Genomic DNA, 24,642 nt, shown 5'->3' with positions numbered 1-24,642 from the left:
TTTGTAGCTTATAGAGTGAGTCAGTGCCTATAGCCGGTATCTCTTATCAGGTGACGCACACGGTGGGGGTAGGGCAACGGTGGTGGTGGGGAGCAGAGGGGAGGGAGGAGAGTGGGAAGGAGAGGAGGGAGGGAGAGAGAGAGAGGGGAGGAGGGAGAGAGAAAGGGAGGGAGGGAGGGGGGAGGGAGAGGAGGGAGAGAGACACAAAGACTCCCCACCACAGGCGCGCACATTCGGACTTGGGGCTGCTCGCGTGCTTCTCACTCCGGAGCCCGCACGGAGAGATTGCGCGCACAACTCACACGGGGTGTACAACCCCAGAGAGAGAGGGAGAGAGAGGGAGAGAAAACACAAGCAGTTGTAGTATATATATCACTGTTCTGTTTATCGACGCTCTTTGTGTTTTTTTTTGTTTATTAACAACAACAAAAACAATTTTTTTAAACTGTTGGATTTTGTTATTTTCTAGTGGTTATTTTTTGTAGTTTCTTTTTTAATCAAGCAAAGGGGATATTTACAACAGACTACGACGGCTCAGTTTGTGCACGAGAACAGGTTTCTCCAGTGGCTATTTACACTAGCTGCTGCAGTAGGCAGGCGGTACGATCATTACACACGGTTCGAGCGGCGCTCCCTTTGCACGCCAGAGATCGTGCCGCGCTGCTCCAGTTGCGAGGAATAAAAAGACGGCGATAGAACACCCGGTGGTGACTTCGGTAGCATCAGGCAGACTGAAGAACCGAGAGAACAACATCGCCGCACCGACTCGATAAAGAAGACGAGCGATCTCAAACAGGAGGAGCTTGCGCGCTTGCGCCGCCGAGATTTGAACTTTATTGAAGTCTTCGCGAGAGAAACCGGGGAGAGCGCTCCTCATCCTCATACCTCGTGCCACCTGCTTTCGGGTGAGCAAGGGTGGCATTATAATCATCATCAGCAGCAGCAGCAGCGGCAAGCACTGAGCATCAGCAGCAAGCAGCAAGAACGTGCCACCAACATCATGTTCCCGCAGTATTTAACGGTGCTGCTTCTCACCTGCATCGCCTTCCAAGGTAACAATCGTCACGTACATCATCCGGCATCGGCAGCACATCATCTCGCGCAACATCATCCTCGTTGTCATTCAATCGTCAATGACTCTGTCATGCAGCCCTCGTCGGCATGTCAATCATCATGATCAGTAGAAGCGTCCGTCAGCACCATCGTATATAATCCGTAGTAGCAGCAGCAGGTTCCAACATCGTGATCATCAGCAGCAGCATTCAACCAGTCGTAGCGTTGTTAGTAGTAAGTAGCAATAGCATGAGCAGCAATAGCTGACACCATAACCAGCATCATCAGCAGCGGTATGGGCAATCGTGATGATCAGCATTTATATGTGACTGGCGCACGTGGAATGAAACACGGTTATTCTTTACGAGTCCAAAATGCAATTGTGCATCATCACTGTCGGTGTTGGCAACAGTGCCATCGCTGTCATCACAAGCACGACACACAACACCCCGCGTGCAAAAGCATCAACGACACACAGATCTTAACATACAGCATTGATTCAAGTGCTGTTCTCAAACACCTATTAGCGTCTACAGCACAAGCCTCGGTGGCCAGCACCACGTCTCCCGCGTGCTCATGTTTACACACCGCACCAGGTACTCATTTGAGGCCGAGTCGATCTAGGGGGGTGGTGGAGGGCCAGCTACGGTTCAAATGTTCGCTATTGTTAGTGGTCTCGAGAGCTGGAATCGCACTCGGGTCGCAGGGTTTAAACGCAGTGCGCTAACGCTAACCGCTGCGCCACCCCTCCACACGAGCAAGGCCATCATCACAAGCATCAGCGAGCTCACTTATGTGCGCCTATTAATCATCGTCCGTCAGAATCAACACGATCGATCATTCAGTCAATCAATGCCAACGTTGCATGCCGTGTTCTGTCTACTGCTGGACAACCGACCTTCTCACTTTGGCCTAACCGCCTCCGACCTCGTGAACGTACTTCAAACAATACCTTGCACATTGTATACTGGTACACGTGATCATTATTACAGTAACTGAATAACGAAAATTATCTACATATTTAATATACGTGTACGTGTAGGAGACCCAAATGGACTAACACCTACAGTAACCTCCCACCACAGTCGTGGTAGTGATGACTGCGCAACGTATGAAACAATATGTGTTGTCAATTGCACTTAGTGCAGTCTTGTAAATACGAGCATAGCACGTGTGATATATCCATTATTGAATCGACCGGAGTTCTACACTATGCGCATTGCATCGCATTGTATCAGCCAAATTGCACGCACGAGTGTGTTGTGCAGTCGCTGGACTGTGCATATTGGCGCGGTTACATCGGCGGAGCTCCGTTCGTGAATCCAGGGGATTGGATGGATGGAGAGGGTTCTTCAAAGGGGGGAAATCTTGTGTAACATTCACGAATTCATTGGCTGCGTGCAAGGGAGCCAGCCCACTGTGAAACGTGTGATACGCGTTCCTTTAGCGCCCTCTCAAGGGCAGATGTCCTCACCTGTACGAGTGCAGATTGCAGGCAGAACTAAATCCCGTCTCGACACAGGTGTACAAAATGTGTTTCGTATGTTGAACTTCTTTCGCGCCCTACGTAGTTAACCGTGCCAATGGGAGGTGCGGAGTGAATAGCCAACAAACTAAACACAACAAGTCGTTCTGAAGAAATTAGTTTGGGGGGAGGGGGGGGGGGTTCAATCTCGATTTAAAAGTGTACAGCTCCAGTCGCCTCGCAAACATCGGAAGGAGGAGCGTTCCAGACGGCCGCTGAAGCGCATCTGAACGCGCGCGATGCAGGGAGAGACCGTCTTTGGTTCGACACCTCTTTTAGGCCATCAGTGACCGGTCTATTGGATTTTCAGACCATGTATTATTATTATCATCATCAAGCAGCAAGCGTTCGCTTAAGCACGCAATATTCTGTACCGGGGCCCCAACCTTCTGGGCCTCAGCAGTTCGTGACAATTGTTGAACCAATTCCTCCTGCTGATCAAGCTGCTCGTGCAGGGCTCTGGGAACTCTTTAAGGACTTGCTTCGTGACGTTATGTATGAAGGGCCCTCCCGTACTCACATTAATTGAAAAAATGTTGTAATATTGAGGCGGGTGGGGTATTTTTTTGGACTTGTTACAAATTCCAGAGAGAAAAAAATACGTCTCTTGTTATTATGGTCGCTTGTTATTTTGGTTACGGATGTTCCCGTTCAATGCAAAACTAAAAAGCAATACCGTACCCACTGCAGGGGAGGAAGATACGTGGTGGCTGTTTACGAATTCAGATATTTCTCCTCTGCCCCGGCAAGAATATCGTATCGCACTTAATGACTGAGATGCCGCCATCATCTTATTTTATTTTTTGCTACGGATGCATTCGATATGCCCAACGGTTTCAATCGAACAATATCATCATGCAGAGGTCTCCCTTGCTTGCAGAAGACACATTATCTATTACATTGTGTATTTCCTTGCCGAGTAGACACATCGTATTCGTGTTTATTTTTGTAGGCCCTCAGCTGTTTGTAAAGGAAACTTACATAATACCTAGTGCCATAACCACACTACTTACTACTCGGCATCAAGTGCACTCGCTGCGCCGTGTATTGTGAAGCGATACGTTGACTGTGTGTCGTAGAGAGTGGACAGACTTTGTTTGAGACACCTAGACGAGGTGTCAATTTCGCGAGGGGGATTTACGAAAAAACAATTGCAGGCAGAGATATCGGGCACTTGATGAAGAAGAAAAAAATCGGTACGGATCTAACAAATGTGCCAAAAATATATATATAAAGTCTGCGAAATGTCCAAACGTAATTATGACGTTTGTGTAGAGAAACCAAAAGTCACCGTGGTGCTCGCCTATTCACGGGGCTTTTCTAAGGAGTCCCGAGGTGACCATGAGCAGTTTGAGTTCTCACTCAGCCATCAGGGGCAGCAGCAGCAGCTGGGTGTGGCTTGGAGACGCGACGTGGTCGTGCACTCACAGTTAGGGTGTCGTCACAGGGTGTCGTCACGTGGTGTAGTCACGGGGTGTCGTCACGGGGTGTCGTCACAGGGTGTGGTCACGAGGTGTGGTCACGAGGTGTAGTCACGGGGCGTCGTCACGTGGTGTAGTCACGGGGTGTAGTCACGGTTGTGACGTCGTCGCAGTGATTTGCTGCTCAAATGAGCATCGAGGCAGTGTTCATCTCGAGGTTCCTAGCCCTGAGTGAGTGGTGGAAATTCCCTATTTCTATGACGGGGCAGGGCGGGGAGGGCGAGTCTATGCATAGCACGGCCATTATTTACCCTCCCCACACGAAGTGGTCGTCGTTTTATCGATCTCCCTCCCCCCAAAACGGATGATGGGCTGAGTCAACCCCCAACCAGGATTTGAACTCGCAACCTGCTGATTGCATGTTGCCATCTGTCCCGGATGTTGCTGTGGAGTGCATTTGCAGTTTTCAATACCAACGTGGAGTTTTTTGTTATTCTCAAGAGGAGATAAAAACATGATGTGTTTGTTATGGGGCACACCATTTTCATCATAATAGAGACAGCGATTTTGTATTCTGCTTGAAAATGAGTTCCCAATTACATTTGTACAGTCGGAGGCAAACTCAACTCTCACCGGGAGACATCCCACTTGCCGATGCAGCGGCGCACAAGCACAAACGAGAGCTCCTAAATACGCCGGCTTGTACAATAATGAAATGTTGAGGTGATGCCCTGCCATGTCTTGCTCACGCCACTGCTGGCAGAACAGCCTCCAGTCGGACGTCTTGGAAGGGGTGTGCATGGCCGTACGTCAACCCAGAAATTTGATAAATCTGCCCACTCTCTCAACCGGTGATCTCGGGATCGCCGGTTGTCCAGTTTGCGAACCATTACAGCACAGCGGCACCCCGTATCGTTATCAATAGCACGCTTCCCGCTTAATGTATCGTGGTGTAAGGTTCATACTGCTTTACTGGACACATTGTATGCGTCTTGTTTTACCACGGGAGGCCATTTAAGATTGCACTGGAGACTCTCAGCGCGCAGGGATATTAAACCGGGATCCCCGTTGAATAAACGGCAATTTCAAAGAAAAATATCTAAGCGTATTCCGAAATTGGGCTCGATGTCGTTGACACGGAGACCTTTGTGAGGCCAACAATTGTGTGGACTCCCTTGTTGTAGGAAAATTCCACGCAGGGCATTTGGATTTTTTTTGGACGCGTGAAATAAATCAGGCCCCCCTCCCCTTACCATTAAACATTGTCGACTGAAATTCTCAACAACAAAAAAAGATGTTAACAATTTATATTCTAGAAAGTTGCAATAATGTAAGGTTCCAGTAATTCAATTGTATCAAGGTTTTCTGCTGATGAGCATTTTTTTTATTTTGCTCTACAATCGTTGAATCCAGCCAGGTGGCTCAGCGATGGTGGCGAGCGGTTCGCAATCGCAATGTGCGGGTTCAAATCCTAGTTGTGGGTTAACTCAGCTCATCGTATCTCTCCAGGGTCGATACACCGAGCACCAGCTTTTTGTGGCGAAGTCAACAGCGGTTTTCCTACGGATAGACGCACGCCGTCATAGCAATGTGGAATGACTCGCATTGGCTCAAGGCTGAGCAGGAAATCACTTAGATTTGTTTTTTTTACACATACCATTGAGTGTGTCTTTTACCTCTTGGTAAACTCACAATTTGGGTTTCTTATTGACGTGGGCGGCATGGTGGACATGCCCGCGTTGTTTGAAAGCGCCCAGATACGGGCAGGGCAGCATTTTTCACGTCAGGTTTGGAGCGCTGTGCCTTCGTGTTTATTTACGGACCAGCGCGCACGAGCTCTTTTCTTATTTATTGCCCTTTTGACGGTTCATCGCAGCGCTCGGTGACCGTCTGATGCCAGCTACATATAGCATGGGGTCGTTCGTAAAGAGTCGATTGATGCCACGAGGTGAATGTAAACGAGACGCTCGGAATTGACATCATTGTTTGGCCAGAGAGTGAAATAAAGCCAGCGTCGTGGACAGGGAACACGGCCAGCGCCCACATGGCGCGTTGAAACAGCTTTCCTGAGACAAAAAAAAATGAAATTGATTTAACGTGGAGCCATGCCTCCTTGTCGGAGGTGCACAATTCAGATTTACGCTGCGCGGCTGTTTCAAGAGATTTACGTTTGTAAGAGGAGCACACTTTCCATTCGTGTTTACGTTGAGTTCACAGACGTTTACGTTACCGAATGCGCAGTCAGTCCTACACACGTCTCGGGTTATGATTTAACGATGCCTTTCAAACAAGTTAAGGTTCAGAAGAAACTTAAAAGTGTTTTTCTGTGGCTTGTTTCCCATAGTTTTGGGGTAAGTAGATGCAGTGCTGTATGTGCTCATGTACGACCCATTTGTCAATCCACTATTGGATGAATGCCTCCCCACATACTTCGCCATGCTGGTGAGTGCACATTGGTGAAGGTGGGGAGCATAGATGTGGGAGCAGAGTACGACAATTTGTTTTTGCTGCATTAGCCTCTGCTGTCCACAACGTAGCCCCCGCAGCAGCCTATAGCACCTGTTTTAGGCATGGTGTCTACCCATCCAAGCAGTATCTAGACTCTAATCCACTTAGCTACTGAGTTTTGACAGGATCGGGCATAGGACTGTATCGTTGTGATATTTATGCGTACAGGTAGGGCCCACACATATATTGACTTGTTTTGTGTGGTGGTGAATCACAGTTGAACAACCTCTATGACCAATCTAACCTGGGGAGAACTTAACATAAGCAAATCTCTGGTTGAGACACCGATTGTCGAAACTGGCCCGAGTTTATCTTTCACGTAATTGAACCAACGCTGCAGATAAGATGCACTCCCAGAAAGCTGCGTGGCCAATGGGCTGTGTTAATAATACTTCGACTTGTTTCATGTGGAGAAACAACTATGGGATGGAAGCATTATTTATATCGTAATCTACTTAGTTTGTTCAAAGTTAATGGACAGCGGATTTGCTCTAAATGGTTTCAGCGTTTGCTGCGTCTCTTGAAAGGGCTGGTGAATGTATCCGCTGGGAGTAAGGATGCTACGATTGAGGAATGGGGATTATCCTCTGTATTGGGTGGGGCCTAATGCATTCCTTTCATAGGGAGATGCATTACAAGCCGTGCTACATTTCCATTGTACACCCAAGCTGCGTCTGTGCTATTGTTCATGCGTAGCCCTTTTGTCATTCAACTGCTGGATGGGCCTGCCCATGCCCTTGCGGACCACAAGGGTTATTTGATAATTATAAGTCACCTATGCTGGTCTTATGGGTTGATGAATGCGGGAACGTAGACATGAAAGCAACACGTAGGGCTGCCACCTTTTCCATCGTAGACCAAACCCGGATATGCTTCTCAGTCACCACTGGATGTGTTTTCAAAACTGCAGTTCTACTCAAATAAAGTCCCAACACGATACCGATACCAGATCTGAGTACAAATCAGTTCCTGCCACCCGAACACAGATGCCAATTCCCAGACTGATTGGGTCAAACCCGGACAGGTGGCAACCCTAGGAAGCATAGAAGTGCAGTCCAACAATACAGTGCTTCACAGCCCGCAACAAAGCCCTGCAGCCACCGACCATGATAATCTGGTATGTTCAATGGTCTCCCGTCCAAGCACTATCCAGGCTTCACTCTGCTTGGCTTCTGAGAACTAGGGGAGATCCAGTGTATTTATGGGTTATTTTTTCATTGCCTATCTGTACTACATTATATCTCCACAAAGTGTGCATGTAACATGTCCATTTTAACACGTAGGCTTTCGCTACCAATATCATCCATAATAGAGTTTTTTTGAGGGTTAGGTCGCGTAAATATATAAATGTGCCGTTTAAACCCGCCACCACCCGACACAGTCGACTAGTAAGGGTTGTCACGTAAACAGAACGTGGCCAATTCGTTACTAGTACAGCACACCAGTGTGTTGGAGAGCCAAGCCACAACATTTATAATCTGAGTACGACGTTTCGCCAGTAATTACAACTAGCCTCAGTAAATGCTGTGGCTTGGCTCTCCAACACACCGGTGTGCTGTACTAGTGACGAATTGGCCACGTTCTGTTTACGTGACAACCCTTACTAGTTGCCTGTGTCGTGTGGTGGCGGGTTTTAACGACACATTTATATATTTACGCGATCTAACCCAAAAACCTCTATTTTGAATAACATGTCCATGTTCACTTTCGCATGCAACTTCCGATACAAGTCAGATCGGCAACTAGCCCTGAATAAACTTGGTTCTCAAGCATTAGCCGGTTAATTCCGTAAGCCCAGTTAACATTGATTGCACAAATAAAAGGCACCTCCTAGAATTAAAGCAAAAATCAGTTGACCAACATTTACTTGAGGTCAGGAATGCGGGAAGGTGCACCCCGTCGTGTGCAGATTAAAATCCCAACCACCTCTTGAAAGAATAAAATCGATGAACCTCGATAAATTAGACATACGTTTGTTGTCCTTCCCCCGCACCTCCCATTAGCATGGTTGGCTCCTTACGGTGCGAAAGAAGTTCAACATACATACACATGCGCAATGGACGGTGACATGGTCTTCTCTTGTTGCCGAGGTTCGTGGTTCGAATCAGGAAGGCGGCCGTGGTTATTTCTGCCGGTGTAATAGCCGCAAAGCACATGCCGTCTGCTTCACAGTCAAAGTTGTAGACCCTGCGACGTCACGCGAAACGAGTCAGCCGTTATGTGCCAGCGCCTCGGTTCCAAATTTGTCAAATTCACAAAATGTCCCGCAAATTACTCAATTGAGAAGAAACGCACTCATTGTCGCCCCACCAACTGGCACATTAATGCCCACTCGCAGGCCAGGTGCCGAGTCTCCTAATGCTGCACAGGGATGGCTTCCACTGGGGATGCCCGTTCAACATTTGAGATGCGATGTGACGCAAGTCTCTTGTTGCTTGCAAAGTTATCTGAGACACCCCAGCATAATGGAGAGCACACTTTCGAAAGTAAAAAAATCAGGATCGTTATCATTATCTGTACAACAGTTTGATTAAATCTGCTTCTGTTAACTGTTCTCAAATACACGGGTGGTAAGCGTAGATTTTTTTTAGAGTTCTGAAAGGAATTTCATTTTTGCCTCACAAACTTTTGATTTCAATCACAGATGCTGATCCACGGGCCCAAAGGTCAAAACATGACACGCAGTGAGCGGCAAACATCTCCATTAAAGTTGTAATAGATAAGAGTTAATACTTTTTATCAAAATCTAGCAAGGTTATACGAACCCATGAAAGGAGTCGATTGTGCAGATTGCTCAAATGAAATAAAATTTGATATTTCTTCTTTCATTTTTTTAAGATTTGTCAAGCATCAATCATTGTAGCACAATTGACACGCAGTTTGCACCTTGACATAATGGGATTTTTAGACCTGACGTTTAGAGTTGCTCCAAAAAATGAATTCTGCCAGGAATGACGGGGGCCCTTTTAGAGGCCCAGATGAACGTCAATGAAACGCGTGGAATCATTATGATTTAGGTCGCCGCTACGCGCAATGCATATAACTCTGAGAATTGAAGCCTCGAAAAGGCGGATGGCAGCTGCGCTACCATACAGCATTGGCTGGCAGCAACGTCTGGAGTAATTAATGGGTTAAGTAAGTGCGGTGAGCGTGGTTATTAAACATTTAAGGGAAAGTTTTGCTCCTGAAAAAAAAAAGTTGACATTTTGCGAGAGCAAACGGATCTTGATCCTTTTTTTTGGTTCGTCATTTTGCTTCGCACGTGGTGTGGCTGTCTGTGTGCCCGCGCTCGTTTTGCGAGCGAGTCGCCGCGCTGTCTGCGGCGAGCAGAAGTGCAACTTCACAGAGCCGGCAGCACATGTGGCACAAAAGGGGCCACGTCCTGTTGAGCTTCGACAAAGAGTGGCAGGTGCAGCGTTGGGTTAACTTTTCATACGGCCACTGTGGCGTGTGAACGATAGGGTCAATTGAGAAGATGGCGGACACACACCAGTGCACTTTATTATTACTAATGTTGAAGATAAGTCCAGTGAAATGGAATACCGCACTGTGTTTCATTCTGTACCCTGAGCAGCCTGAATTTTGGCGTGGTCCGATTTTTGGCCCACAAAAGCGTTGAGCGCAAAAAAAACAAAAGAGAGCAGCTCCAAGTCGAATCGAGTCATAACGTTGAACTACTGTCCTACCGTACGTAGCCAACCGTGACAATCGGAAGGTGTGCAAGTGTGGAAAGGCTTTTTTTATTTTGCAATGAACTTGCAAATAGGTAATCCTTGCAGATGGAAAAGGAGTTTTGTGGAGAGGGGAGCAGGGGGGGGAGTGGTGCATTCACTGCCGACTTGTGCCAAAACGTGCCGTTTGATTTTTCAACCGACTCCCAGTTTGACAGATCTCCCTCCCTTTGTGCCGTCTTGCGGCCTCCTCGCACAGAGCACACCTGCTGTGCCCAGAGCACCACGGAGCCGCGTGCGGGGGCCCCGCTTTTAGGCGAGGGCGGGAAGAAAATTCAAAGGGGAGGTTTTCTAATGTGGGGGGGAGGGGATGGGCGAGTCCGCGCGTCTGAAAGGAGGCTTCACAAGCTCGGTCTGTTGCGACTCGCCCACACGGAACAAACGGCCATTTGATCAGGACACAAAGCGGACACTGACGTACAATAGCACAGGACTCTGCTCCTGAACGTGTGATCCCAACAGAAGCCGTTTTAGAACCCGGCGCAAGCGTAAATTAGGCCCTTGGCATGGAGCCGGTCCCCGGAATGTCACCTGTCTGGCAAAGCCCCTGCCAAACATTAAGATCACGTTTTTCCTGCCATAAAATATCGCGTGGGCCTGAGCGCGTGTGTGTGTCTTTCCTAACGCACGCAATTTAGGCGACGCGTTTGGCTCAGAACCATAAACAAAGATACAGTACAGTGTTGTTTTTTTTGTCATGGCCAGGTCAGGTTGGTCTGGAACAAGTCCGTCAAGCACCGTGACCCTGGTTTGAATGCCGCTTCGGAAGGTGGCCGGCCACGTAGCTCAGAGTTTTCAGAGTGCTGAGCGTGGCACCAATGAAATCCTGGGTTCGAATTTAGGTAGCGACCTATTGGCTAAAATTGGTTTCTCAAGTTCAGTGAGTTAATGGTCTCCGAATGATTAAAACCCTCGGCATTAAATTTTGATCTGCGCTTAATTCGGCTAAAATGCAGCCCTGAGAATGATAATATCGGTCGACCGCCATGTGATCATCCTCACTCTCATATGCAGAAAGAGTGAGAAGTCCCATCTTCTGCCGTGTGGATCATAGACCACTTGAAACGATCTCAGATCTAGCTCTGTGATTTCCACTTCCGTGGGCCATTCTCCACTACAAAGGGTGGTGGGACTGCTCTGCGAGAGATCCGTCGGGGTACTTTGTCTTGTGACATGTCAAGAGCAGCACAGCCGGGGGGGATGGGGGGGTGGGGGGGTGAAATAGTTATACACACAAGTACAACTCAGGTGGCCTCAGCAGAAGCTATGGTCAATGTTTTACAAACTTACAGCAAGCACTGTTGCTCCTCCGGCACTGCTTGTTTTGTTGTGTGTCATCAGTCATCCATGAATTGCCAAGCAGCAGCAGCAGTAAACAACCGGTCCCAACTCATCAAATAACAATTTTACGGATTTGTCACAATTGCAAGATGATGCATGCCAAAGTTATGTGCAGTGTCAATCAAGTTGTATCCATGTTATCACACACCCCTTAGCCGATTATTAGATACACCCACACAACTTTTGCTTCATATGACCGGCGGGGAAAAAGTGTGTGTGAAAAATAATCCAGAGGATAGCGGAGTACATCTGGGATGTTCTGTACTCGGATACAGCTGAATTGTCAAGTCTCCCTTCGTTGGCTTTGGGTGTCTGTGCAGGTGCAGGTTTCCCTTACTTTGTGCGGTGAAATTCGTTCCAATAAAAGGGCACAACAAAGCAATATCTGCGTGAGACGGCTGCCTGCCGAGCAGTGCGTACAGTACACACGCACGCACTATTTTTTCCACCTCCAACAGCATAGCCGTATATAAACGAATTAAAAGCGCGCATAGCGAATTTTGGGTAGAAATCCGTTGAGCCGCGTGTATACGCAAAATCGCACAAAAACGAAACCCGCATTAAAGCGAGGAAATCCCGCATTGTCAAATATTTTTTTTGCATTAAATTGGAGGGAACAAATTGGGTAAATTTTATTTTCGGCCTTAAACTGAATATTTGATGACCTGCAAGTTTGCAACACAGTGAGCAAGGCCTTGTGGTTACCGAAGAGGTTCTCTTCCGCAAATAAGCAGCTGTGTGTGCTCGTGGAACAAGTATGATGTCCTTTATTAAACGTGTTTACTACAAAACTGTTCACCGCGCCGGTCAGCAATGTTGCATTTTATTCACGTCAAATAGATAGCTTAGGTTATGATTTCCATGGCCTTTCATAAGCACACTAATCACGTGACCCAAAGGTCGGCAAGAGCAAGGGTTGGGTGTGCTTCGCGTTTTGCATCCATGAATGTGGACAAAGACGTTTAATTTCCTCCAAGCCGTTAAGTTCTTCACTATAACCTTCACAACCCAGGCTCCGCTCTGATGTCTATCAGTAGAGGGGGGGGGGGTTTGAATAATAATATATTTTTATACACATATATAGTAATTTTAATAAAACGCGTTTGATTATAATTTGTGTTTCTGATGCAAGACCTTTACCGGTCTCGGTTACTCCCCACGCTTATAATGAGGTCTTTTGAACTTTGAGTAAGATCTAAAGAAAAGTCACTTTCCCATGGAACACGCGGCTCCGTCTTGATGTACGCGACCAGAGAAGGCAGATGTTTCCACTGAGTGGAATCTAAAGAGGGTGGCGATTGTTGCATCTTGAACGTGAAGATGCCAAGACACCAAAACCAGTTAAAAAAAATATTATCTGTTTTGCTTTCAACAAAATATCTGAAAATGAATTTCAGCCTTGTTTTTTTCTCACACCGGCTTGATGTCACTTCATGCCACATTTTTTCCTGTTATCTTGAAAGTCGGCACAGCAAAAACGGAGTGGTGCGGGGGCCCGGAGGCTATCGTCAATTTTTTTGGTTTCAGGAAATGGAGATTTACAAAGGTTTGAATCAACCTCCAGCAATACTCAGCAACATCACAGAGCTCTTTCGCAGTCAGCTGCACAACAAGACTGCTGCAGAATGAGATGGTGTGTAGTTTAGATAAATGTTTGGGGGTTTTTTTGGCTCCCCCTGTCCTAAACCAGATTCTTACATCACAGTGGTTTGACCACTTCAGATCTGTGAACTCTTTGACCTCGAGGCATACAATGTCCCAGTGTGAATGGCCATTATGGGGCCAAGGATGCATTGTAGTTAGTGGTGTACTGGGAAGCTAATTTCACGCGCAAACCCCCGCTGTGGGGGACCACTTTCACGTGTAAATTACAAGGGCGTTTTCTGTTTAAGGCTTTCACAGCTGTACTGATTCACATTGAGTTCAAGGGGATTGAATAAAGGAGCATGCATCAATTGATCAAGAGATGACTTAAAATAAAAAACATACAGTATTGTACCATACTAACGTTGCTCGTTTTAGAAAACGTGATCATGAAAAAAAAACAGCAAAATGTAAAATACCCAACGATGAATATTTACGAGTGAAAGGCCACGCCGCTCACCACGGGGCCTACGGTTTAATTTCATGTCGATTGCCGCGGTTCGGGCCGCACAATAATTCCATTTGAACTTTAAATTGCCGGTCAATAACGGCATCCATTGTCAGAGTGACGCCCGTTTGGGGACGAGGGTAAAGCAAGGCTCAGCAGGCAGCTTTGTAGCTCCGCTACTGCATTGAGCCGTGTCAAAAGTGCTCGTCACACCTCCATTGAGCCTCGCGCTGACGCAATTGATCGGTTAAGCCAATTAATCGACTCGCACTCGTAATCAAACTTCTTTCTTTTCGTCGCTTACTCGAGCACCTTACAAAAAATTGCTGCCCGGTTCCGACATCCTGCCTCTCGAAGGCAGGGAAAACCCTCAACAAGCCACGCCCCACGTGATGCAACCGATGATGCCCCTTTTACATCATCATCATCATCCATTGTCAATCCACAGCTTGATGAAGACCTGCCCAAGCCACCTCTCACTATCCTGCCACTCCATTATTTTGCTTGACCATCGGCCATCATCCCATTCTGTTGATGTCATCTTGGGGTGCCACGGTTGTGAGATGTTAACTACCTCGCCTGGTATGCATAGAGTCGTGGGTTTGACCTCGAACCTGACGGCTGTATATATGGAGTTTGCATGTTCTCCCCGTGGTCGCGTGGATTTTTCTCTAGATCCTCCGCGTTTTTCCCTCCAGATTTAGAAACGTGCGTTTAGACTATTTGGCCGCTATATATTTCCGCGTGATAAGCCACTTCGTTGAGCTATCATTTGTGGCCAGGTCGCTTCTGATTAAAGAGCTATAGACCTCAGTGGGCCTAAGCTTGTAAAATAGGAATAGTCTCCTGCTCGAGCCCGTCAATACGACATGTCCGATAAGGAAATCTCACGAAAAGCTTTAATCGCCAAGAGCTCGGACCCCAAATGTTGTGGCAGACAATAGACTCGATCGCTTTAACGAATCCCGAAGAAGATCGCGCGAGTCCCTGCCATAGGCAAGCTTGACGTGATGCAAATTGCTGTTAAATGCAACCGGACATTCAGATAGCAGACTTTAGCGTGAAGCACATTTATTGACATGTTTTGTTCGAGTACCACGGGCCACTTTGATGCTCATTCGCATTACTTATCTCCACCGCAACAACTGCCTGCGGAGCGGAGTACAGAGAGATAACAAAAAAACTGCAAATTGCTTGCAGGCGCGCATCGTGGTTTGGTTCTAGCCCATTTTCGGACAATTTATGAATCTGTTAATCTCTTTCATAAAGCAGCCCTTTCATATGAAATGACTGCACGGGTTGAGTTTAACGATAAATTGTCTGGTATGAACGGGAGTGCACACATTTGAAAATCTTTTGATTTGCGGCTCGCTGAGTGACCTCCTTGTCCTGTATACAGAGAGCTTCTGCACACGAGCCCTTTTGAACGTCACTAATATTTACAGCGAATGCAGGGCGCCAGCAGATTGTTGTTTGTTGTTATTGTTGTGAGCCTGTAACTTCCCACTGTTGGGCAAATGCCCCCCCCCACTCCCTCCCATCTGCTACTTCCTCAGCTGCTCCTGTGCGGTCTTGGACTCCAGACTCTTGTGATGTCGCCTTGCTGCCACCATCTCTTCCGCCGATTATTTTCTCTCTCGGTGTCTCCGCTCCGTCGTTAATTCGGTCTCTCATCTCTCGTCAGCTCTTCACACGGCGCGTCCTGCCCATATCCTCGTGAATTTGTGTTTGACAAGATTATCTGTGACCCCTCTCATTGTCCTTGCTTCTTCTTTTTGTTAACCCATCTCGTCGGCTTACTCCTTGTCACACTTATGTCCATCATTCTTCGGCAGGCCTGTCGCTTTTTCGCTCGTGTCTTGGTTAACGACCGCTTCTGTGATCCAATGCCAATATACACATATTCCAAGCTAGCAGACAGTAGACATTGCTAGTTGCTAGTATTACTACATGTGTGTGTACCACAGCTGCAACAATGCTTCGGTTAATATTGATTATAATGCTCGTGATAGATACATGCATCAAATCACGTGTGCACGGATCGATGTTTATCGATTTGTACATGTTGTGCGTAATGCATTGGCATGACCCCCCCCCCCCCACCCTGGCCTGCAGCCACTAGTGGCCGCTACATTCACCGCGTTGTTAAAGCAGATCGTGATCCTGAACCACGTCACAGCTTCGCAACAATTTATGGAATTGCCGGAGCCAGGCGGAACGTTACTCCGCTAACGTCCACCGGAATTGGTTCACAACGCTGTGTGTCTGCATACCGCATTGAGTCCGTAGTGGCGCATGTGTGAATGCGCGCACACGTGTCTGTTTCCGTGATACGCGCTCGGGAGCACATTTTTCTCGGATGCCTGCTCTTTCACAACGGTGGAAAGTGCCTTATCTGCAGCTGTCCTTGGCCTTAATAACAAATTATTTGGTGATGTCCACTGCATTGACGGTGGTGCACAAGCACAAATAACAACACAATAATGCCGTGGCCTTGTGTAAGGGAATAAATGTGGCAGCCAACATTTCTGGCGATGTCCCTTGTTCATAGCACATACACAGAGAGGCCAGAGAGAGAGATATAAGGGTTGGAGACTGGACTGAACACCACAGAGCCTGACAAGACTGAACTTTTTCAGATGCTTCCTTGACCTTCTTTAGGTTGCCTCGGCCTCAAAACACAAAAACTGCCTTTTTGTGTTCAGTTCGTCGTCCTTCCCCCGCACCTCCGATTAGCGCGTGGTTGGCTATGTACGGTGCGAAAGAAGTTCAACATACGTAGTAAAAAAAAAACGAGTACCTGGTTCGGCAAGGTGAACATCAGCACAAGGAAGGCAAAGATGGCGTGGCGGCCAGGTGTGGTCCTGGCCACGCCATCGTTGCGGTGTGTGTCGGTGTGCGCTCGCAGAGCTTGCTGATGCGCACGACTAGACGAAACAGGGGGATTCTTTGTCCTGTTCTGTGTGGCGTCTTCTCGCTGTAGACTCGACCAAATATTGACAAATGTGGTCCGCTTGAAATCCCGCTGACCGTCAGAAGGTTACGGAGCAATTAAATTGATCGGTTAATCTTTGACCTTTGTGAACTAAAATGTTTGCATGAGAATGCATGGGCATTAACCAGTGTCAAAAATCACAACAGAGCCCTTTGTACTCCATTGGCATGAACGCTTTATTGCTAAGTTCTCCGTACAGTGCGGAGCTCACGACTTTTTGTTTGTGTTTCTTATTTGGTGCCCACAGTGTAATGCGGTGCGGCTTTTTTTTGTAGCAATTCAGCTGCGTAACGTCGTGGTTAGAGTGCGCGGACCGCAATTGAATCGCATCATGTCCATAACCAAGCCGGATGTAAAAAAAAAAAATTATTACCACTTTTTAGAATCAACTATTGGGTTGGCAACCAAATTGTGCTGAGTTTGTTGCCTCTCACCCGCACTTCCGATAAGCACGGTTGGCTACGTACGGTGCGACAGAAGTTCAACTTACACACACAATATTTGAATACGAGATGGCCCTTAAATAACTGAGCGGTCCTCAAAGAGCCGCGTGCGTCTACCGAGCCGTAGGTTTGCCGACCTCTGCACGACGACCTTTAACGTGTGCACCTGTCATAGGAAAGTTGGATTTCCACCACTGGCTTAGGGCTGCTAAACAGGAGGTGAGTGCCGCCCCATTGCTCTTCAGATGTCAGCATGCAGAGGCGAAGAATGTCCTTCAAGAATTATTATCAGTGTCAATCAGCAGTTTGCCTCTCCGTTGTACCCAGAGATCTCTGCAGCAAGATGTGCTGTAGTGCTTTTATGGATTCCTTGCTGGATTAAAACTAAGGGATTTATGATTGACTGGCAGTGCACATCCTCATTTTCGAGAATGCGAAGCGCCAGTGGAGATGAGTGCTTTGCGTCACTTGACAGTTTTTGGCCTTTCAGAATTAATGGCTGGCACTATACGGCACTGTAACCCGTGTTTCTTAGTTCCTGTGGGAAAGCTGGCGGAAGGGATTCATCAGGGTTGCTGAGCACAGGGCCCAAATGCCCAAGACATGAAGCAACCAGCAACAAACAGCACCATTGAAGTTGTAATAGTCTAGCAAAGCGTTTATATATTTCTTGAATTGAGCAAGGTTATTATTACGAGAACGTATTCTTTTGTACGGTTAAGATGCTATGCAAATAACCACGATTTCACATTAAGGCGGTCGAGCCAGACAAACAGCGTCATGAGCAGTGGAGTGCATCGCTCTGATGTCTCCTTCGTATTGTGGATCGGCCATTCCATCGTGACAATCTTCACCGGTGGGTGCGGGGGGTGGGGTTAATAGCAAGAATGTTGGCATAAAACTACCACCACATTGCCTACCCCAAAAAAACAAATATGGATCCGTGGTAAGCCACTGTCATATGTATTATTTTAACTGATTTGGGGGAAGATCCAGGGGCTTAATTCCTCAGCCGAGTAATTTCCTGGGGTCGCTCGAAAGACTGGAGTGTGGCACGTGACCAGTAGCTGCGGGCCATCGTTGCAAGCTATTTTGGACGTGGTGTGGCCAGGGTGCCGGGAACGTTTCACAGGCCATTGACGCAGGTGTGCGGCCCAGCTTGAAGTCGAGTGCTGGCGAGAGTTTTCTATGCCTCAGCAGCATGGTCGTCATCAAGAACAAAAACAACTAAAATATCTAGAAATGAAACAAAAACTGAAATAGGGTGTTTGGAACAGATGGGTGTTTTGGAAATATGCTGAAAGAAAGAAAGAAAGAGGAGCCACGTGGCTTAGATAACACATGCAGGTTCATGACATCATTCCAGCTACAGTGGTGAAAGCCCAATGTAACGCGGGCGTCGTCGAGGGAGAAGAGTAACACCGGCGGTTTGAGGCTACCCGTGTTATAATGGAAAATTCTCTCTGGGAGGGTCACTGGAGCTGTACAAATGTTTTTCTCAGTGTAGCGCCGTTTTAAAGTGCCAATGGCCCGAGGGCATACCCAACCCATAGGGTACATGGTTGCAAAAAAGGACACGAGATGTGCGTGCATCGATATGTGGAGGACTCAAGCTTACGAGTGAAATCCTTCTAGCCGTGCCACCCTCCGCAGGCAAACATGACACGGTCACTTGACAAAAGTGAGTAGCCCTGGGCAGGACGTGTCGCTGGAAAGGGTTATGGCCGATGGTTAAGAATAATAACGGAGTGGCAGCCAAGGAACAGAGCACATTCGAGAGGACGTCCGCCGAAGAAATGAAACAATGATAAGGTCAGCTCATGTGCAGGTGCTGGGTGGGTCGAGTGATGGTGCAGTGATTAGCGCACTGCCCTACGAACCCAGTGACCCGAGTTCGATTCCCACTCACGGTCAACGCCAGTGATGATTATCTGAACCGATCTTGGGCCTAGCCTGGGTCGAAAACATCGCCAATGGGCGTGGCGCTGGCCACCACCCCCTTGTCTGCCATGCGGCCTTCATAGGTGCTCACGAACAGCACTTGCCACCAAAAGTCTTTTGAGGCTATACGGGGGGATCTTTGTCTTGTTGCATCTCAGGGTCATGAGAGGTGGCGATGACTTGAGGAGGCCTTCATTAAGCAGTAGATAGAGCGTGGCTTATGATAACGATGAGTTTTCCACTCTGGCAGCAAACTGCGTTCACTTGGCTTCTCTGTCGCCGCTCACTTCATTTTGAACTCGAAGGTTTTATTGAATCCCTGAAAAAAAAAATTCGTTAATTGTCTTGTTAGCTTTTGGTGAAAGACGTTTCAAAGTTATCTGCAGAGAATATTAACGCTTGTCTTGATACGGACGATTAGCTGGTCAGTCTTCTGTTAAGGTTCTTGCCAGGAAGAAGACCCGTCAGCACATTTCCTCCTGCTCTTGCTCAATTACACGCGCAGTTATTGTGATACTAATGGGCAAGCATGGTACCGTAATCACACAATTCAGAGCCAAGAAAAACTTTAACGTTCTGGAGGAATGGAGCTCGTTGACTCGAGTAATCTTTCAAGGGAAGCCGGTTCACAGTTGTTTTGTGATCGCTGTTAACAAAGGCACAACATGACCACGTCTTGTATACCCTTGTTGCTCGATCGCTACACAGCGGCTTCCATTCATGGCAAGTGCCTGAGGTTCCTCGGCGGTAGAACGAGAGCAACTCACAATCGAAGCTTGCGAGTTCAAATCCTGGTCAGGGTTTGACCCAGACCCATCATCCCTCCCTCTGGGGTCAATACAGTGCGTACCACTTTGTGGTGGTTGATAGACCCACACCCTGCCATAGAAATGTGGAATTACCACCAATGGCTCTGGGCTTGTCAACAGGAAGTGGTGAGCCATTATGGCCAGCTCTCTATCATTCTACTGCTGGATGAATGACTTGCCATGCCGGGTCGGCAATGGAGTTTGGACTGATGACACTACGTAACACAATTTTTGTTCCTGGGTAGTAAGTGTTATTTCGGATTTGCTTATGCTTAAAAAGTATAGAGAATGGCTATTATTCCCTACAAACTTTGCTTTTGTGACCAGGACAGTGATATTTTGAAATGTACCTATTTTCAATGAGAAAATAGGCAAATTTGTGTCTTTTTGTTCACATAAAGTCAGCAAAAAAGAACATATGAATCAAAATTAACATGTAATGTATACTAAAGTAATACAAAAATGACTACAAGAGATTTAAAAGTGAATCGTTTTTCGAGATTTACGATTATACTGTAAATCACTTTCACGAATCAGCCCCCAAATGTAGTCTCCCATCATATAATGCTTCATCACGCTGGTCAGAGCAGGTTGCTGAAGGGTAAGGCATAAGCTGTATTTTCTCAGACCTCTTTTTCATATGTTAGGCAACAGTCTTAGTTGTTGACGTATGAAGTTAATACCGATCAGATATGAAACCATCTGCACTTGAAGCATGGGAAGCACTGCGTGTCGTGTTGGCTGATTTCACGCAAAGCCTTCCTGCAAAGTGCCCTAATTTCCATCAACCAAATTACCACGCGAAGCTTTTTGTGCTCGTAAGAGGCATCGAATGTAAATGCGCGCGGCTGTGCAGATTTTCGACGATGATAGTGACATCATTTGTTCAGTGGGCGTGCAGTCATTTTGGATAAAGACAAGTTTGCGAGATGCTCCTGGTTATGGTTTCAGCGTTCTGCGTGAACCGCAATATTTGTATATATACGTGTGTGTGTGTGCTTAACCAAGTACGACGTTAAATGCATAAATGCATTGGATGCATATATTATCATCAATTATCATTCGATGCATTAAAAGGTATGATACCTTTTTCAAGGCATCAAGTCTGCATTAACCACGTATACTTGTGGAAAAACACGCAAACAAACATAGTCTGATAATATATGCATCCATAATCGAGGTTTTTTTGGGTTACATCGCGTAAATATAAACGTGCCGTTAAACACGCCACCACCCGACACAGCCAATTAGTAAGGTTTGTCACGTAAACAGAACGTGCCAATTCGTTACTAGTTCAGCACACCGCTTGTGTGTTGGAGAATAAAGCCCCCGACAATTACAATTTGTAATTGTTATTATGGATAATATTGGTCGCGCAAGCCTACGTGTTAAACTGACTGTATGCATTGTCCTTGAAACTGATTGGCCTACACCAGAGACAGCCTTCTTTATGGCCTAGTCTCATCGGTTTTAGACCAGATAACACTGGTCAACACACTTTTTCTGGCATAAGATATTCCAACGGGTTTAAGGTAATTTTGGGGTGCTGATTCCAAATCTGGCATCAGTTTTTGTCTATCACATCAGGTTTTTGAGATATCAAATATTGCATTTTCAATAAAAACTGCAGAAGAAAAATATTAAATAAATGTGGATATCTACATAAAATTATATTATAAACACACTATCCCAAAAATACAGCACCATATTTTATCACTAAAGCAGTCACTGACTCGCAACAACTTGCAATCATAAGTGACAGAGTTACTTTCGGGTAAAATCAATGAAAATAGGGTATGCCGATAGCATAAAATGAGATGTGATAGAGCAAATCTGAGATCAGATTTGGAATCAACACCCTGAAATTAGTCTAAAACAGCTGCAAAAGTCCAGGCCAGAAAAAAACTAGTTTTTTTGTTGACCAGCGTAATCCAAAAGGCAAACAACACAAAGACAGTGCAAGTCTCAGAGCATTTCTAGTTGGGGTCGAGCATTGAAATCTTTGGGACCTGTATACGTTTTGAAAATTGGCATGTCTCTCTGCGTGTCATGACGTGTTTGTTACACACGTGTCACTTGACACCCCTGGACTAACCGTGCAAATCAGACGTCCCATCTCAAGGGATTATCCAGGGGGGGAAATATGTTTATTTATTTCAATAAATGTGCCCCTCCACATGTGAAGCAGTCAAAAAATGCCACTCATCCTGCCAAGCCAGAATTAGCGAACACCTTTGGGTACTCAAATGCTGAAAACGAGTTGGGGCATAGAATTTTTTTTATGTGTTTATTTTTTTTTAAAGTGTGTTTCCACTGTGGTCATAAACACACGTCGGTAATAAATTACACACATACCGGAATGAATGCGCCCCGTGATTCTCGAGCCCTGCAAACTTCTCCGTAGTTTGCGCCGCCGGTGCGTGGTGTGTTGCAGCATTGCGGACCACGTATCGTTGTTGACATCATTTGGTTGGGGGTGGCATTCAGAAACGAGGTCGTCAACACGGAACACGGAACGACGATTTTTTTTTTAAGTGCGCGACGAACCAAGCGAATGATGCAATGCTCGAAATGAAGCTGAGAGATAGAACGCAAGTATCTATGGGACCCTTTTGCCGGTATAAAGGTCGCTAGTCACTGGCAAAAAGTTCCCGTAGATATAATTGCTCGACGCCAGATATGTGTTCTGATATTTTGTCTTTGTGCTGTTCGCCTTTTGGCGTTCTCTGGTCTCACACTTTTGAGACTAGACCATAAAGAAGGCTGTCTCTGGTTGTAGGCCGATCAGCTTCAAAGACAAGGCACGTGTTGTTATCAGAGCATGTTTGTTTGCATGTTTTTCCACAAGCACGTGTGGTTAATGCAGACTCGATGCCTTTGAAGAGGCATTCATTTGGTGTTTGAACATCTTAACACCTGTTTCATTGCCAGAAAGGGTAAAATCTATTCTCTTTTTTAGAACACATGGCCGAGAGAAACGCATGCAGGTGAATGCCATCATCCGAACTGCTTACGGGAAAAAAGTAATCGGGCATGGGCAGGGCATGCTGCTAGACGGGTCGAGGGTCAAGAGCGATAGCGGCATGGCAGCGAAGGGATGGGACACGTCGGAGAGGATGTCCACGCAGGAGATGGAGCATTGGGAGGCCTTCATCCAGGAATGGATTGACCGTAGCCAATGATGATGATGATGTGCCTTTTTATATTCATAAAACCATCTAGCTTTTAGTTATAATCTAACTAAAGTATGGAACCGGGTCAAGGTAAACGTGTGGACTGGCTGTAGCTTCCATGGCCCCTGGAGTAAAAATGATAGTCGTGCAAATGTAATGCATGAGCACGTAGGTATGGGAAGCAGAGATCTATAAATCGTTGGGCATGTGAGGGCATCGGTGTTAACACAGAGAAATGGATTAGATAGCTGAGTGTGTGGGACAGCATTGCCTTGCTAGAGGGAGGAGATTGGAAGCGGGGTTTTAGATAAGGAAATAAATATGTTAACTGCGGGTCTATGTTCAATCCAGAACTTATTTCATTGGTGTCAAGTGACAGCTTTGATATAGAACACATTTACATGTTGTTTTCTTACGTCTCGGCTCGTGTGCAATGCAGCGTTGCGTGGTCAGTTCTGTGTGAAGTGGGAGCAGAGAGAGGAAGGAGTGAGTTTGAGCAAAAGCTCTCGAAGCCAGAGTAATTATGGGGGGAGAGACTTTCCACTTATGGTGCATGTGCGGTATGAGCAAGCAAATAAATAAATAAATTACTCCCACAATACAGGTTTTTTTAGGTTAGATCGCGTAAATATAAATGTGTCGTTAAACCCGCCACCACCCGACACAGCCAATTATTAAGGTTTGTCACGTAAACGGAACGTGCCAATTCGTCACTAGTACAGCAACACCGGTGTGTTGGAGAGCCAAGCCACAACACTTACAATCTGAGTACGACGTTTCGCCAGTAATTACAACCAGCTTCATCAGGCGACAGCCAGATTTGTAGAGAAGTCCACCTGTTTCGTTCCTTAAATAGAGGCGTAGATGTGATGGCATCACTTGTGTACTCTTCTAATAAATGCTTCTATTGCTACATATAAATACATCTCACACGTACCAATTATACATGGAAAGTTGGCCCAATATTGTAAGCACAATTAACGACCGCAATGTGTAGAATTGTAAAATGCGTAAACACAAAATTGTGACTGTGCAGGTTAATCCGACTCTCTTCCCATCGGCATCAAGCGGTGGTGGATGTCTGGCTTATTGGATGTAGAAGGCTCAGATTCTCTGTCAGGTTAATTGCAGTAAAAACAAACAGCAGTGTATTTGTGGATAACTAATTAAAGTAAAACATGTTATTGAATTCACGGCAATTACTTTTTTTTTTAAGTGTAAACCGCAAGAGAGAGCTCTTGGCCGAGGCATCGGAGGGCTCTGGTTCACTGAGAGTGGCAGCCGTGCTAGGTATTTACTGCATATATTCTCTGAAATAAATGAAATACCTGGGTTGATTAGTGAGACATATTGGACATATTTAGATAGGTTTAACGTATTAAAGACCAATGTCCAAGAACGTCACTCATGTGTATTTTGTAAATATTTCAACACATGCATAGCAACGTGTGAATTGTTGTAGGGAAATGCAATTATGTGCTTTTTTTTATATTGCCACAGACCATTCAGCCATGTCTTCTTCTAAGCCACCAATTACCATTATTGCATTGGCTCGGGTGCTCAGATTTAATTTCTCCGTGTACAGTATCTCTATTTTGCGTCTCTTCTCG

At 46.4% G+C, this 24,642-nt stretch overlaps 1 protein-coding gene across 1 annotated transcript in view; it reads left to right on the top strand.

The window, feature by feature from the left end:
• The window catches only part of LOC144942893 (CD166 antigen-like), an 80,645-nt gene that overhangs the window by 8,246 nt on the left and 47,757 nt on the right, over positions 1 to 24,642 (top strand). Inside the window, exon 2 of the mRNA XM_078869894.1 lies at positions 683 to 1,052. Coding sequence (XP_078726020.1) covers positions 683 to 1,052 — 370 coding nt within the window. The remainder of the gene's footprint in view (positions 1 to 682; positions 1,053 to 24,642) is intronic.

This window comes from Lampetra fluviatilis, chromosome 29 (assembly GCF_964198595.1).
Source record: "Lampetra fluviatilis chromosome 29, kcLamFluv1.1, whole genome shotgun sequence".
Classification (NCBI taxonomy): Eukaryota; Metazoa; Chordata; class Hyperoartia; order Petromyzontiformes; family Petromyzontidae; genus Lampetra; species Lampetra fluviatilis.
Note: the sequence above shows the minus strand (reverse complement) of the source record. Positions and strands in the feature narration are given on the sequence as shown.